This window comes from Corella eumyota, chromosome 3 (genome assembly GCF_963082875.1).
Source record: "Corella eumyota chromosome 3, kaCorEumy4.1, whole genome shotgun sequence".
In the NCBI taxonomy this organism is placed as follows: domain Eukaryota; kingdom Metazoa; phylum Chordata; class Ascidiacea; order Phlebobranchia; family Corellidae; genus Corella; species Corella eumyota.
In genome coordinates, this window is record NC_137492.1 from 7074730 (window position 1) to 7092410 (window position 17681).

General features: G+C 28.4%; 2 protein-coding genes across 3 annotated transcripts; one reads left to right on the top strand and one right to left on the bottom strand.

Annotated features, from left to right (window-relative positions):
- Nucleotides 1–391: 391 nt before the first annotated feature.
- Nucleotides 392–9466, top strand: LOC145746384 (uncharacterized). The gene is made up of 16 exons (XM_082564657.1): nt 392–554; nt 1066–1223; nt 3131–3323; nt 3605–3832; nt 4023–4183; nt 5581–5686; nt 5837–6106; nt 6536–6613; nt 6722–6786; nt 7050–7104; nt 7267–7342; nt 7607–7727; nt 7820–8003; nt 8066–8180; nt 8240–8376; nt 8766–9466. The coding sequence occupies exons 1-16, from the start codon at nt 462–464 to the stop codon at nt 8886–8888; spliced, it is 2163 nt and encodes a 720-aa protein (XP_082420783.1). The 5' UTR covers nt 392–461; the 3' UTR covers nt 8889–9466.
- Nucleotides 8968–16091, bottom strand: LOC145746381 (uncharacterized). 2 transcript variants are annotated; one of them, XM_082564655.1, is made up of 16 exons: nt 15989–16091; nt 15318–15424; nt 15136–15246; nt 14153–14933; nt 13730–13983; nt 13109–13340; nt 12783–13020; nt 12408–12535; nt 12251–12332; nt 11887–12046; nt 11517–11673; nt 11226–11382; nt 10982–11149; nt 10682–10870; nt 10342–10572; nt 8968–9795 (listed from the first exon to the last, which is right to left on the bottom strand). In XM_082564655.1, the coding sequence occupies exons 1-16, from the start codon at nt 16075–16077 to the stop codon at nt 9625–9627; spliced, it is 3255 nt and encodes a 1084-aa protein (XP_082420781.1). In that variant the 5' UTR covers nt 16078–16091; the 3' UTR covers nt 8968–9624. The 2 variants fall into 2 exon arrangements, with proteins under 2 accessions (XP_082420781.1, XP_082420780.1); XM_082564654.1 differs by having other exon boundaries at nt 12408–12556.
- Nucleotides 16092–17681: the final 1590 nt, after the last annotated feature.

Here is a 17681-nt window from a genome sequence, read left to right on the forward strand (position 1 = left end):
TAAATCAATATAATTAAAAAATAACCTAACCAAATATTTTTCTAATTCGTAGAAATGTTATGATCCTTAACGTGCACAAAAACAAACAAATAAGTATAGAAATTTTCTTGAGAATAAGAGCAAATGTTTTGATATTTATTATTTTCAATTTTAGCATCTGTTTTAGCGTGAACTTTCTAACGGCACTTTTCAATAACCTATAATTCATAATAAACGGTGCTTTTTTAACATTGTTATGTAAATATATAATTACATAATTTAAAAAATAATTTTCTTTAAAATATAATAGTCTGAGGATAATTTATTATTTTTACATGATCCGATGTGAAAATAACCGTAGATGGATACAAAGATGCTTAAAAATATACAAGTTAATTAACGAAATTTAAAAGAACAATTTTGACAAAATTAGTATTTAAAAGTTGCATGTCTTAATAAATATTCTTTACAACAATTAAACAATGAGTTTAAATGATTACGAAATTCTTCGATCTATTGGTAAAGGAAGCTACGGCGAAGTTTCGTTAATTCAACACAAAAAAGAACGAAAGCAGGTTTCAATTTATATTTTTACGTGTATTAAAAAGTAGTAAATTAAATAGTTTTCACTTCAAAAATTAAGTTGTTGTAATGTTTGGGGTAATAAATTGTTTAACCGTTTTTTTTAATTTACATAAGCAGATAATTGCTTTTAACTTTCAATCATAGGTTATTACTTTTTTAATATTTGTTTATCCTTGATGTGGGAATGTCGACTTTACGACAGCAGTAACTATGGCTTAGTCTTGTGTTGCTTACGCCAGATATTACAGATTATAATTGTTTAATAATTAATCTGCTAATTAAGTGTTTGTTCAGAAAAAATTCATACAATTTTTAGTGCCTTACTCAAGGGCTCTAGAGCTTGGGAGTAGTGGGGATCAAACCCAGGACCTCAAATAGTGAGGCTAAATGTTCTGACCACTACACCAGGTTGCCAGTTTAATCTATTATTTCAACCCCTTTCTTTGTTACTATAACTTATTTTCCCTAAAATTGGTAATATTTTCTGATTTGTTATTGTAGTATGTCATCAAGAAAATGGCATTACATAAAGCCTCAAAAAGGGAGAGAAAAGCTGCTGAGTTGGAGGCCAAATTGTTGTCGAACCTAAAACATCCAAATATTGTTTCCTACAAAGATTCATTCGAAAGTGAAGATGGGTTTCTTTACATTGTGATGGGGTAAATATATTTATATAGATTGTATAATTTAATCAATTTTTTTTAGTTTTTTTTTTTTTTTTTTTTTATTTTGGTTTTTCGCGCATTGATAAAAGTAAATAATAAATACGATATACAATTAATAATACAACAATGCGACGGGTAAAAATGACAAAATCAATTTAATGATTTAAAACATGTCAAAAGTATTAATGTTTACATGAAGATTTTAATTATTTTATGGCATGGTCACCAAACCCAGTATAGATTATATTATTATTAAATGCGATATATAAAATACATTTTACAAAATATACACCAAAAAAATAAAACTATAACAAAGGAGTGACGAAATAACAAAATAAAATTGTACGAAAAAAAAAGAAAGTTACGACACATTTGATTTATAATAGTAGAGCAATCACTGTCGATGGTAGTTACAGTGTAAAAAATAACTTAAAGAAAATAATAATTACATTTAATATAACCCAGTATGGCTCTAGTAGGAAAGCACGAACTGGTCACGATAAATTGCATGTGATAAAGGGACTAACCGAAATAAACCTACCTAAAGAAAGAACGTCCCAGAATGGCCTTTCACAACGTATATCACATACAACGCACAAAAATATTAAACAACCCACCAACTAGTGGGGGTTCACGTATATAGAGTAAGTGAATATAAATGTTTAAAACTAGTTAATAATAGAAAAGAAAGAGGAAACTTGATAAATTAAAATATATTACATTGATAGTTTGATTGCATAATTAAGTTAAGTTTGTGACGCAAAGTGTTAGAGTAGCTGAATGAATAAGTAGCTTTGTATGGTCCAAATTATTTGTTCAGGGTGGTTGGAGGAATATGGTAAGGTTGGTGTTGCTTTTTGAAGTATATGGTCTGAGAGCCCAGTCTGAAAAAACAAAAAAATTTCTCGGCAGTAATAAGTTCTTAGTTAATGTATTTATAAGGATAATTTACTGGTAATTTATTGAAAACGATGCTACTTTGGTGTTTTGACACTGGGTTTGGCAAAATTTTAAAGGGTAATTAAGCAGAGGAGTTCTGGAATTGTAGCACACAGTGTAACAGAAAAAAAAATATACAAAAAATACATAAAAAAAACAAAAAAATATATATATATTTATTGTGAGTACTGAGGTGCAGTCAAGGAATAGTGCAATTACAAATTTAGTGAAAAGGTTAGTAAAAAATAAATTAGGAAATAAAACTGTTTCACAAGTTTGGCATGACCTGTTATCAGCATGGACTGCCTTTCGGAACAACGAACTATTGCACAGCACACTTACAGTGAAAATTACGGTGGCATAGGCATGACCTGTTTAAATACATGGACTGCCTTGTTTAAAAGTGAATATTTTAAGTACAAAATAAATACAATAAAGAATAAAATAATGTTTTTTTTTTGTTGAAAGAATAAAAACATCACAAGCAAATCTAACAGTGAATATGTAGTAAGAGAAATGGTGGTTAGCATGCATAAATAAGTATAGGTGCTTATCTGTGTGTGAATTATTATTTAAGGTTAGGGTGAATAATTTCGGACAATAGATGGTTTTTGAGTTTTTTATTGAAGGTTTTGTTTGAACAGTTTAGCTTAATAATTTTATCAGGTAATTTATTCCAGATTTTAACACCAATGTACTTAATTGATTGTTGTGTCAAGGTTTTGTTATATCTGTATTAAATTTTTATCTATTTTATGACTTTCTTGATTTAGTACTACATAAAATTCATTAAAAATGAAATGCAATTTAACGTAGCAGTGGTGGGAAATGAACCAGGGACCACTTATTCATACAAAAAGTTGCAAAATATGTCTGCAAATTTTTTATCAACTTTTTAAAACTAAATTATATAAATATATAATAAAATAAAATATGAATTTTTAAATAACTTTTTTGTTTAGATTTGCTGAGGGTGGGGATTTGTACACAAAATTACGAGAACAGCGTGAAAAAGAAGAACTTTTATCTGAGGTTCAAGTGGTTAGGTGGTTTATTCAAATATGTATGGCAATCCAGTATCTTCATCAAAAAAGAATTCTTCACAGAGATTTAAAAACTCAAAATATTTTTCTAACCAAAACTAAAATGATCAAAGTAAGAAAATAAATAATAATTTTTTTTGTATTACCATATAAACAATTTTATAAATATTTTTTGGTTTTATATAAGTATATTAATTTGCAAAACACTTTTATTAAGCTAGTTTTGTATTTATTTTGTTTATGTTAAATAAAGGTTGTTTTATAGCAAGTTAAATTAAGTATCAATATCTTAGTACTAGTATTACAATATTATTTATTTATATAGCATACATAATATTTTTATTAAAATTTTTTTTTTCTTAAAAAGTTTAAAAAAATGGTTCTTTTTATAAGGTTGGAGACTTGGGCATTGCAAGAGTTCTTGAAAGTAACACTGACATGGCAACAACATTGATAGGAACTCCTTATTACATGAGCCCTGAGTTATTTTCAAACAAACCTTATAATTATAAATCAGACGTTTGGGCATTGGGGTGTTGTGTATATGAAATGATGACGTTGAGACATGCATTTAATGCAAAAGATATGAACTCACTGGTTTATAAAATATTAAAGAAAAAGGTAGGTTATGTTAGTCACACATTATGTAAAATTGTTAAGTTTATACTTAAATAATTATCGATTTAATTTAAAACCTATTAATTTAAAAAAAAATTTTAATGTCTTATTTAATGTATAGGTATATAATATATAAATATTCAGATCATTTTTTGTTCATAATTTTGTTATATTTTTCTAATATTTGTTTTAGATGCCAAAAATGCCAGAAATATATTCTCTTGAGTTATGTGATTTAATTAAAATAATGTTACATCAAAGTGCTGAGAACAGACCAAGCGTGAATCGAATTTTAAGAAATTCTTTTGTTAAAAAACACATCCAACTTTTTTTGGATGAAAGTAGCAAATCAAGGTAAAAAATTTTACTTAAATAGATGGTTCGTTCGTAGAGTTTCTTTTTTAATTATGTTGGAATTTTTCCAACTTGCACGAGGATACCACTATTTTAAAAATTGGTCAAGTAGTTTTTGAGATATCGGGATTTGAAGGTAAATATTGTAAATAGGGAAAGTCCCAACGCTCGCGAGTCACGTGACGCACGGACGTCATCATCGTAAGATCATATGCTGGCAGACATAGGAAAATTACCTTATTTTGTCCACATTGAATTTTTTTTGCAGAAAACAAACTTAACATAAAAAGCAATATTTAGCCATATTATATAAGACATTTTTTACTTTTAAAGTATTTTTAATTAGGTAGGCTGTATTTGAAAAATTCTAACAAATTAAGGTGATGTTGTTAATTTTGAAAATTTACAAGCCAGAAACGGCCAATATTGGCTGACAAACACTTTAAACAGACAGGTCAACTGAGTGTTACTGAAGCAAAGTTTATGTTGGAACAGTAAGTTTTGCTTAAAACTTAATATATCCGACAATTTTGTTGGGTATCATATACAAATAGTTCTAATCACTAAACGTCACATGGGTTAAGACACATAAAGTATATAATACATCAATAAACTATAAACTAAATATTCTGGTTAACATCTTTTATGGATTTTTTAATTAATAATTCCAAACAATTTTTAATATTTAACTTACAATATAGTACTGGTACCCCTGGCAACAAATATTAGTGTTTGCTGCCCTTCTTAACTTTAGTTTGTGCTTTACACTTGTAAAAATATAACTACAATAATTGTTATAGTATAACCAAAATAAAAGTATATATCGTCTATATAGGCTATATACGCTAATTTAAACAATTTGACAATATATTAGTTAACAACAATGAAGTGATTTTATTTTAAACAAAATTAAGACTGTGTTAACGATAAACTTTGCTTTAATAAGACTTAGTTGACCTGTCTTTTTTTTGCAAAAGTTTGTAAGCGTTTTTGGCTGGTAAATTTTCAAAATTAACAGCATAGCCATAATTTGTTAAAATTTTTTAAATACGGCCTACCTAATTAAAAATACTTTAAAAGTAAAAAATGTCTTATATAATATGGATAAATTTTGCTTTTTATGTTAAGTTTGTTTTCTGCCTCCTGCAAGTTGGAAAAATTCCAACATAAATAAAAAAGAAACTCTACGACCGACCGAACCATCTCTTTAAATTTTTGTAAAATTGTTTTTTGTATTTATATTAACTAGTCAACAGCAATTTATCCAACTTTTCAAAATGAGCAGAATAATAGGATGTATGTTAAAGTTTTCATAACAAAATGTATATATATAGTAAAATTAATCTTTTTTATTCCTTTTGAACTAAATTGATACTTAAATATTTACTTTATTTTAGGAGACCAAGATCTGGTAGAAAAAGAGAAATTTCATTTCGTAAAAGTTCAGTTGTTTCAAATCAAAGTCGGACAAGTTCAGCAAGTTCAGCTGTCAGTTCACCTCAGGTCACAATTTTTGCTTTTTTTTAAATAATTAAATTTTTTTTATTGAATCAATAAAAACTTTTTATTGTTTTTTATACCCTGTATTATAAATATTTCCAATAACTATTTGTCAATTTTTCAATTTTTTATTTATTTTTTTTAAATTATTAGACTCCTATAGCCCCAGTAGCTTCAGTATTAACCCCTCGGATTACCAACAAAAATTCCGAACACATTTATGAGGTCATAGTTGACCCTGTGACCCCATTGTCACAAAACAATTACCACAACAATCAACAACAACAAAAACAACCACAATATGAGAAAATTAAAACTAAACCGAAACCTGTAGAACCAGCTTATGAGAATGTTAAAAAAATTGAACCAGAAATAAAAGAAAAAAATGTGGAGGAAAAAATTAAACTAGTACCATCTCCCCCTGTAAGTTAATTAATTAATTTAAACTAACTTAAAATTTTGTTATATCGGAATTTTATTTTATTGATGCCACATTTTTTACTGGTTGTTTATTTATATTACTTCCTGAATTGTTTCCTAAATTGAGAAATATAGTTTAAATATATTAATCTGTGATGCAAATTTATTTGCAAATTAATGTTAAAATTATATTAGCTGGTTTATTATAAGGATATATGTATAAGATTCAGTTCTGATATGTGTTAGGTTTATTTTTGATATCTGTTTTTTTTTAAATGTGTTTTTTATATAACAGACCCATAATTTTTTTATTTTTAACCTGCTGATTGTTTTTAACTTTTTTTCTTCTATGTAAGTGTTGTTAACAGCTTACTTAAGGATGCTACAAAATTACTTGGTCATTGTCTTATAATTAAATTTTTATTTTTTTAGCCTGCTTCAAAACCAACTTATATAAAACTTGATAAAGAAAAAATAGAAACTGTGAATCCAGCAGTAACTCCTACTAAGGTTAGATTAAATTTTTTTTGGACATTGATATACTTTGAATCCTGATACTAATTAGGTTAATTTGATTATATTTTTTTGATGGAACTTAAAAAAAAATTATTTTTTAAGGAAACGAAAATTTCAAATCCATCTCCAATTTATTCTTGTATAAAATCACCATGTGGAGACAAAAAGTAAAATTTTAAACAATTAAATTTTTACCTTTTTAAATTATTTTTATTTTTAATTTTTTATTATTTATAATTACGATTAGGTTTTCTTGTTTATAAAATCGATATTATAGTTTTATATTTTTAATAAATGTTATTTAAAAAAATAAATCCTTTAATTAAAAAAATTGAGAAATAAAATCTTTTAGTATTAGCAATATGCATTATGGTGATAGAAAAAATTTAATTAAAACGCTGCATTTGTACTTTAAGTAATGTTTATTTAGGAATGAGTTATCTGAATCGAGTGAAAGTTTTTCTTCAATAAATACAGAGGGCAGAGTAAGTGGAAAATTTATTAACTAACCTAAAATAATATTTGCTTTTTTCTAAGTGGTATTTTATGTTTGGTATATAATCTTTTTTATTTTAAATTGACTGTTAAATATATCAAGATTGTAATTTTTTTTTTAAATTCAAAAAGGTTAAAATTATTTTTAATAGAGTACTGCAAGAGAAAGGAGAAGAAGAGAGAAGCAAAGAAAAAGGGAAATGACTAAGAAAGCTGGTGATAACCAAAGTAAAAATTTTTGTAATGTTTTTTCACTAAAATATGTAAAGCTAAATTTAAATAGTGAACTTCCAGTTATCAATAAATACAAATACATGTGAAAAATGTTATTTTATGCCATTGTTATTTTAATCTATAAGTAACAGGGTTTAATCCCAACTGCTTTCAACTGAGATTGGATATAAAATTACTTTATATTTAGACTGTAAAAATAGTCTTCTTACATCAAGGATAATTAAATATATTTGATTAACTTTTAAGTTTTTTTTTTAGTTTTATTTCCCCAAAAAACTGAATCTACATCATTATCACCACCTCCCCCAAATAAAAAAGAAAATCAAAAATCTAAAAACAGGGACGATAACAGGGTTCCAATTAACACAGAATCACCGAAGTAAGATGAATAAAATTTTATTTTTATTTTCTCACTTATTGTTTACTCAAATTTAAATTTTTTTAAAATTTTACTCAACTTTGAAATCTTAGCAAAATAAAGGAAAATGCAGAAGAAGATCAGTTTTACACTCTTCTTCACACCACCCTTAAGATAACCGAAGATTCACCCCCTGACACCCCTCCCAACACCCAAGATGACCCTACAGTACAGGGGCTTTCCCCTGTCCCTGAATTATCAGAGAGTGCAGCTTCAAGTATTGTTCTCCAAGAAAAGGTTAAATCAAAATTAAAAAAATTAAAAAAAAAATTTTTGATTAATTTTGATCTTGTTTAAAGGTCAAGGACAAAGCTGCAACCCCATCTAGTGGCAACACCCCCCAAGCCACCCCCGTGTCTTACAAACTACCTCAAAATTTAAAACCCAACTTTAACACAAGGGCAATATCACAATGTAAGTAAATGCAGTTTAACAACAATTAAACATTTTTCTTAAATTTTTTTTTTTTTTAGCTACATTAGCATCTACAGGTAAGTTAATGGACAGAATTGTGGCGTTAAGGAAAGATTGTATCCATGGTTTAGGAGTACCCATGTTACATCGGGCTTATGAGTTATTAGATAGTAACGTCGATGAGGAATTAATGGAGGTAAATATATGTTTGGAATTTTTCAAATAAAATAATAGGCTTACAGCTTGTTATAGTTGTTTAAACACTTGGCTTCACTACATAAGGGCCATGGTTCGAAGCCCACTGCCTCCATGCCGTAGTGCCATTGAGTTGAACCCTATAGATAGTATAAACTTCTGCTGATTCAAAAACCTATTAATGTTTTGAATATCGGGCAACTATAATAATATTCCAAATTGCTGAATTAAACTTTTGACTTGGTCTGGGTAACTATAGTTACTCTATGTTAAGGCCAAGAAGTTGGCATTTTCACAAATTTTTTGGGTATTTTTAACAACCCATATGTAGCATTTACAAAATATTGTTTTACAAAAGTTTAAAATATTTAATCAAATTTTTGTTTAAAGAAACAATTGATTGAATTATTGGGTGAATCGAGATTTAAACTGTGGGCTGGCAAGATCTGGCAGCTCAAGTTTTGTGAAGAATCAATATTTAATCATTGTGGGTCTATTACCGCTTACAACTAAAGGATTTTTAATTTTTTGTTTGTTTTATACCTAGGGGTGCTATACTGTAATTTTTATAGGTACAATAAATTGGTTACATTTTTCTACTATTTTTACATCTTTAGGGATAAATCTTTATTTTTGTATTTTATTTTTCATATTAAAAAACATTTTAGAGTAGTTTTTGTAGCATACCATAATACCCCTCTACAGGCCTTATAACAATATCAAAATTTTATCATTTTTGGGGTTTTTAATGTTTTAAAATCGGCTGCTATTATTTGATATGCATTAAAGTAAATCACAAAATGATAAAGAAAACTGCCAATATTTTGTTGTTTTTGTTTTAATTCCCAATTTCTTCAAAGGCTTTTTGTCAACCCAAAGATGTCCCCGTCTTGCCTTATTCAACCGACTGGATGTCGTTAATGTGTGACGTCACGTAATTAAATGACGTCACATAATTAAGTCACGTCTTTAATAGCTTTGCGCTAAATATTTTTAATGTGTTAGGTTTTGTGTAATTATGACGTCAAAATATATGATCGATGACGTCATATTTTTTTGTGTCGTTTTTCTTCAAACATTGATTCTTGTAATTATCGTAAAATAATAAAAAAGATTATATAATTTTTTTTGTTGAAGTACGTTATTTTTGATAACAAAAACTTGAAGTGACAAGATATATATAAAAAGTGCACCTATATTTAAAATATAAAACTTTAAAATTATCTTCTATAAACAAAGGTCGCATTTTTTATAATCTAGTTGATTGGTTAACGATGTTTTCGGCGACTGATTCGTCCAATTTATTCCAGAAGTTTCGCCAACTTGTTGTACTGGCACTAAAGTGAGGTGCATGAATTCCTGATATTAATGATAATATGGTATGTACACTACCTACTGTGTTGTCGTCTTTTGTAATATCCTAAAAAAGAACGTTTTTTACAAGGGCGCCAAATCTGTTGGAAAGAAATTAATGAAATAAATTTAAACACGACATGAGGTAGTTGGTTTGAACCCAACTGCTCTCATGCTGTAGCGCTCTTGAGTAAGGCGCTACACAAGGTATAAACTCCTTCCGAGCCAGCACTTAATCAGCAGCGTACTTATCGGGCAATCATATTCTACAATATGCCAAACTGCCACAGGCAACTCGAGATTGGGTCGGGGTAACTTATGTTACTTTATGTTTGGGTCGCGCATTTGACCTTTCCAAATCGAGGATAAAGATATATACAAAAAATGAGAAAAAAACTAATGAAACAGAAGCAGTTGTTTTCGTTTTATGTTTAAAGACAATATTTATTTCTATAATTTTCAATCACGTTTTATAAAAGCGGATTTGTCACTGATTTGTTAGTTGTTTATACTAGTGGAAGTAAATTTTACACTAGTAACTTGATTTTTAAGCCTAGTTTGAGTTCGACTCCCGCTAATAGCCAAGAAAAAAATATCTTTAAAATGTACTTACTTCTAGTAGTACAGGTATTAGCAATCTACATTGTCGAGATTTGTGCAAGTGCGCTAGAGCTACTTGTACTTCATATTGGCACCAACCACTAGCCGCATATTTTCTTGATATTACCAGAATTACTCGACGTGATGACCCGATGCATTCTACAATATTCTCAGCTATACTTTTACCCGGTGTAAAGTCTCTTTCGTGTAAACACACTTTTCTGTGTCGCTGGTCTTCTAATTCCTTAAGATAAAAAAAGACTTAATTTAAATGGAGAGATAATGATAATATCAGGACATAAACTTATGTTTGCCTGCTCAAAACATTAATTTATTTATTTTTTAATTTTTACCTCCAGCATCTTATAAACAAAATCTTCATCATTTTTCTGCCCTCTGTAAGACACAAAAGCATCATACTCATAGGTTGGAGCATCCCGAACCCCTGTCTCGGCGTCCGGTTGGTCGTTCCGGAGCGCTTCTTGCTCCAAGAGTTCCTTAAATCCCTGAACAATATCTTTTCTTTCCTGTAGCTTACGCCTCTGTAAAACACAATCGAATAAAGTTTATTTAGATAAAAAAAAAAAAGGTTAAAATGGCTTTAGCGACAAGTTACTATTTCCAAATACAACTATATCTTTACAATTTATTACCTTGTTGTAAATTATATTTGTAACTACAACAATGATAATAACAACTAGGACCATCGCAGTTACTGCCCCAACTATCATTCCAACGTTTACACCAGGACAATACATTTCTTCTGTGACGTTGACAATAGCTCTGCCAGACAATTTAGTCGGAGAATGACAAGCCAAATTCTGAAAAAAAAAATTAAGAAAAATTTGTTCCAATTCTGGAGAAAAATTTCAAACATGTCTGTCAGAATATAATTACATTGAGTTGATGGTCATTAATGACGCCCTGGTTGTCTCTGTTGCTTTGAATATAACCCTGTAAGGGCTTTAGGGTGCAATCGCATACTAGGGTATTTCCCTCTAGATACAAGCTGTCGATTAAATGAAAAATCCCAATCCTGCTGCTTGGAATTGTTCTAAAATATTTAATCAATATTTTCTATAATTGCAAAGCTTGTTTCGTTTTAATAACTACTTCGCAGTCGAAGTGCTTTAACCCATTACGCTATCTCTAAATTCGTTTTTTTTTGCCATATAAACTTATATTTACGCTAGCTGGTTGTTCCTTAGGTCAAGTGTTTCCAAAATTGGAACATATTCTGACAATTCTGCAGCAGCTGGCAATTTAGTGATTACATTTCCCGCTAGATTTATTTGTTTTAATTTAGTTGGGAATTGATTCAAAGGAATGTACGTCAGAAGATTACCTAAACAAAATTTAAACTAAATATGTATATGCATAAAAAAATATACGTTCATATGTATAAAAAAATATTTTTATTAATATACCTGGTGTTTTAAATTGTTACACATTTTTATTGGTTTTCATTTAGCGGAAGTTATCGACTTTTAGTTTAAAATAAATTTCACATTGGAAAATGCATTATATTTTGTAAATTGTTATATTCAAGTTAAGTTACCTGATAGATCAAGGTTGATTAGCTCAGGAAGTTGTTGCAAATGTATTTCGTCAGCTTTAAGATCAATGTTGGAGATATCTAAGGTTCTCCAATATTTATTCTCGGGTATTGACATTGTTGTAAAGTTATCAATATATGGTAACGACGACGTTTCTATTTTCTGTAAAAGTTTATATTACTTTTAAATTCTGGTAGTATTTAATTTTTTCAGAATCCCTTTTTATTAAACATTTCAAAAATAGGTTAATATTGCCAAACACTATAATGGTTAATATTTAGGCGTGCTGTTTTGACATTTAAATTGATCTTATTAAATAATTAAATATTTGTCAAATATTACTTTTTTTTTCTGATAACATGTTACCTCTTGTACTGCTAATGAGCAGTTTAATGTTGGTATACCAGAGGTCCAAATACATCTATCTGGTGCACATTTATATTCGTATCTACAAATATATAATTTTGATATCGTTTTCTTTATTTTGACTTGTTTCGAAAAAAAAGTATATATATAAACTTACAAATAGACACCAGTTAATTGTAATAAAGTACTTCCTTTCGCAGATTCGGGGCTAACGCAGTGTGGACGAGTTATCAGGTTATCACTTGTTTCTAGTTCTCTGTTTAGAATTAACCATTCTACAAATGACTGCAAAGAGCAATCACAAAGCTGTTTAAAACATTAAACAACTATTTTTAATTTGGTATAAAGTTAACCAATATTCTTATAAAATTGTTACAGAATGCGAGCAATGGTGTTTAAACTCTAAACGTTGTGTTGTGTACAAATACAAAAGCTTGTTTAAAAGTATAGCAAATGTGTTAATATATATACAATACTTTACATTAAAAAAAAATCCTTTAAAAAGTCAAACAATTTTTACAAAATGTTTTACCCAAGGATTGTTTAACAAATATAGCTGTGTCAGCGACGTCATCATATCGAATTGGTAGTCAAACACTGTAGTAAGATTATTGCTTGATAAAACCAATATTTTCAAGTTAGCAAGACTTGCAAAAGCTTCTGGATCTTCCGGCAAATATGAGATTTTGTTTCCGATCAAGGTTAATATATTTAAAGATGGTGGTAAACCGATTGGAAAGTTTGTTAAACCATTAAAACCAAGGTCCAGACTAAAAAAATAAACTTTTCATACCAATTTGTTTGTTTTTGGTTCAAGGATTATTTAAAATTTACAAAAATAAATATCGTTAATCTTACATTTCAAAATTGGTTTGGGATTGGAATAAGTTATCCGGAATATTTGTTAAACTTGGATTATTAGCAATTTCAACTCTTCTCAACCCGTTGGGTGGCATTTTAGGAAACTCAGTCAGTTCAGCTATACTTGCATTACAGATCAGGTTTTTAACGTCGTAAGTGCAAGATGGAAAATGTGTTCCAATATATTTAATGTAGGATAGGATGTCGTCTATTTCTATGCTGCCAATATCTGAAATGTAAAACATTAAAATTTAATACAATTTATAATTTAATTTAAGGTAACAAGGTACAGTCAGCTTGGTGTAGTAGTCAGAACACCTGTTATTACAACATTAGATCCCTGGTTAGATCCCCACTGATCATATGCTTTAGCGCCTTTGAGTAAGGCGTAATAAACGGTATAAACTTCTATTAACCTAACACTCTATCAGCAGCTTATGGTTAGCGGGTAGTTATAATCAATAATATTTCAAACTGACGTTACTCTATGTTAAGTCATGAATTTGACTTTTCCATCGAGGTTAAATTACGGGAAAAGGGGTTAAATTAAAAAAGATTTAATGTAAAATTATTATGTGTATTTAAAAATATAGTTCAACGGTTGAAAATTTATGTTACCGTCTTTTAAAGAATTGCAAACGCCGCTAACTGTAATTCGAACAGGATTTGTAGCTTGAATAGGTCGGGTTTGAAACCATATTAACATTCTTATTAACTCATCGTCGCATACCCATGGGTTGTTATACAAGTTTACTACAGTGCAGTTAACACAGTAGTTGTATTGGTTCGCCGACTGGATAATTGAGATTCGGTTGGAGTTAAGATTTAAAACCTTCATGGTGCTGGGCAAATTTCGGGGCATATTTATAATCCTACAAAAATGATTCAGTTTTTTAATTGTATTATAGATTTTTTTTAAAGTGTAAAAATTTAATTTACAAATTTAAAAACATTTTTTTATCCGACTCAGTCTTGCTTTGTCTTGGTTAGTTTTATTTTTATGTTTTAGAGTAAGTCTAACATGAAAAGGTGCAAAATTACTTGTTTTCCGAAACATCAAGTCTTTCCAAGGAAGTAAGATGTGAAAATGCAGTGTTGTCAAGAACCTCCAAGTTATTCTCGCTTAAATCAAGGATCATTAAGTTAGTTGGAAGCCCTCTTGGTAGCGACGTTAGCATATTAGTTTTCAGATACAAATTCTTTAAGTTTACAAGTCTAGATAACGCTTGTTTTTCAATACTAGCAATATTGTTGTTGCTAAAATCTATTGTCTCCAAAGTTGTAGCCAAGTTTATTGGAAAAGTTTCAATTTGGTTGTTAGAAAAATGCAAAGTTTTAAGTTTTGTAAGGTTTACAAAATTGTTCGACACCAAACCTTGTAACTTACAATTTCTGATGCTCAAGTAAGATATATTATTATTTTCTGCCCACTTTTGTGAGAACTTGGGCAGTGGATTTTTGCAATTTTTTATAGTTACACTGCGCAAAGTGCTTGGTATATTCATAAACAAGTCGTTGTCTATTTTAGTGAACTGTGGGTTTGAAATATACAAATATTCCAACTTTGGTGGCAAAAAAGAACTGGCGTTAATTAAGTAATTGTCAGTTTTATTACCCCCTTCAAACCCTAGTAAGGGTATATTAACTAAACTTAAAATAGTCAGTGTGTTAGGAAGGCATTTTGGTATATGGTGGTAGTTTAAACCGGTCAAATATAAACGAGTTAGGTTGAGGGTTGTTGGAAGCACACAAGCGCCAACATGCGGACTGTAAAATTCAGTTGGTGAAGAGGAATGTGAAATAATTAGTCGTTGGCATGTTGCTAAAAAAAATGATAATATTGTTAGCATTTTAAAATATAAATAAAAATATGGATAATTACTATCGATATAAATATATTGATATTAGTAATTATGTGTCTAAATTTAATAACAAATTCGTAAAAAAATAAAATTGTAATGATAAATATTAACTATAAAATATTATCTATAAATATATTCAAAATAAATCTATACATGGTTTACCTGGTAACCAGGCCCAATTAAATTCAGGTAAATTGGTGTTTGCGATCCTCAAACTGTTGCTTAAATTTAAATTTCTTAAATCCCTTAAAGAGGAAGTTGTAAAATTACTCTCTGTGAAAACATAATGATTGCGTATTAATAAACAATGGAGGTCTCGTGATACATAAGATGACGTAATTTACCTGAAATTACAAGTCGAGTTGTGTTAGAATAAGGAAGTAAGTCTATACGGGGATTTAAACCTGAGCATGTGACGTAGATTCCCTTAAAATCTTTGTCATTTTGGCACCTGCAAAAAAGGTTAAATTTGTACTAAAAAATTTTTAATATTTTTTGTAATATTTATAATAATATTATGGGTAATTCAATCTAGGGTTTACTAAAGTTTTTTGGGGAAGACTTTTTGGGGGTTACACTAATTGTTGTGGGTTAAATTACTGGGTTTCTGTAAAGTTTAAAAAAAACTTTTTAAAAATAAAAGTTTTTTCGGTAAAAAAATTAGGTTTAAAAGTAAAGTTTATTATTTATATGTTTACCCTGTTGTAAGTCATTATGGGAAAACAAAATAAATTTTCCTATATGCCCTACTGCTTTTTAATGTACAATTTGCATGGTTTGATGCCCAATAATGATATTTAATTTTTGATTAGTAAATAAATTTAAATAGAATTTTTTTCTCAGGTTAAAAATTATTTTTTATTGAATTTTTGATTCAGAAGCAATTTATTAAATTTTTATATGTCACGCAATAGACGAACTCAAAATTTATAAATTTAAATTGTCTATGTTTAATATATTGCTAGGCAACCATTATTTAAAAACACAAAACAAACTTAATAGAATTTCTACATACCTACAGCCTGAAGCGTTTTGACAAATCTCACTTTGTACTTGAGCTAAAAAGATGGTTAAACCACAAAATATTGCAAAAATGTCTTTCATTTTTAAATACAAATAAATCTTTAACAAAATAATATAAACTTTAATGGAGATATTTTAAATATTTCAAAGGGAAGTTGTTAAAATTTATAGGCTTACGTAAAACCACTTACTTTTTATTAAGGTTTAAATGTAGACTATTGCCTAACCTTACTAAAAGACTTCTTTTTTAGTCAAATTAACATTATGTCTTATAACTGAATACTTTATAAAATTACAGCTGTTTTTTTACCCTTACTAAAATATAAATTAGATGCATTAGTTTAAAACATTGCTAATGTTATGTTATTGTCTGTTTTTACGTTAATTAATCATTATTAAAATCGCGTATGCCCTTTGCTGCAAAATTGTTCACTGTCTTTACCTAACTAAACGTTCTGCTTGTATTTCCTAAATAGATACACTCACAACTATAACGCATTTTAAAATTGAACTTTTTTACCTTATTGCGTTGAATTGTAGTCACCGCAAAAAAGAGAATGATATCTGCTAAAGTTTTAAATAGCCACTAAAGCATTATAGTATTAACTTGGAAAAACCCTACTAAAATTTTTCTACAAAATCGTAGTGTTTTGTTAACAAAGTTTTTGATGTCTTATTTTAGTCGATAAAGAACAAGCTTTTTTTCTAATTGGCTTTGCGTTTTTCAAGTGCTGTCGGATTTACAAACCTTTTGTTAGTGGTGCGCAAACGAGGTTTAAGTTCATTATTTCAACACTGGTATAATAAACAATATAATAAAGTGTATAATAAACATTTTGCGATTTCGCATATTTAAGAAATGAGTAATACTAGTTTTAATAAACGGGAACCTTAACTTAACTCTTTTATTACACTCTTTAATTTATTGTTACGTTATTTGAGGTACGGAGTCAACTTTTTGGGCCCATGGTTTTGTAAGAGTTTTTGCTGCGTGTATAAAATTACTTAGTTATATAACCGAATACAAAGATATTGAGTAACCATAAACAACTATTTTATGTACGATAAAAGTAGTGAAAATAAAATAAATTTGAGAAATTATTTGTTGTAAAAAATAGATGTTTTGTGATTGAAGGGTAGAATTAACATTTTATTTACGTTAAATAAACAATGAACGAAAAATATTAAATTTTAACATTTTTGTACAACAACTTTTACTTGCAAATTATTAAAAAAAATTTATTTAATTTAGAAATTTGAATAAAATCTTTATGCCCGCTTTTTAAAATAAGCTTTAAATACAAACGCTATAGGTTGTGTTTTAATTACCCTGTCTAAAGTTACTATACCATATAATATCTTGTTTAAAATTTCTTTGAACATTTTGTTGTGTTACATTACCCGTGCCCAACCTTTTAAACGTTCTATTCCAAAACGCCGGGCATTTAAAGCCTTTTGTTATAAAACGCGACATAATAAAACTATTGTTGTCATAATATTTTTATTGTAGGATTAGTGTACAGGTACTTAGGACATACCGGCCTTTTCTATCGGTTCAAGTTTGAGTCAATATTAAAATACGACTTAGACAAATTTATTTAACTACTGTAAGCTATGTACATAAGCTTAAGTAAAGTAATAATTAAACATAGTATGTTATGTTATGTTTACCGTTGCCCGTGGTA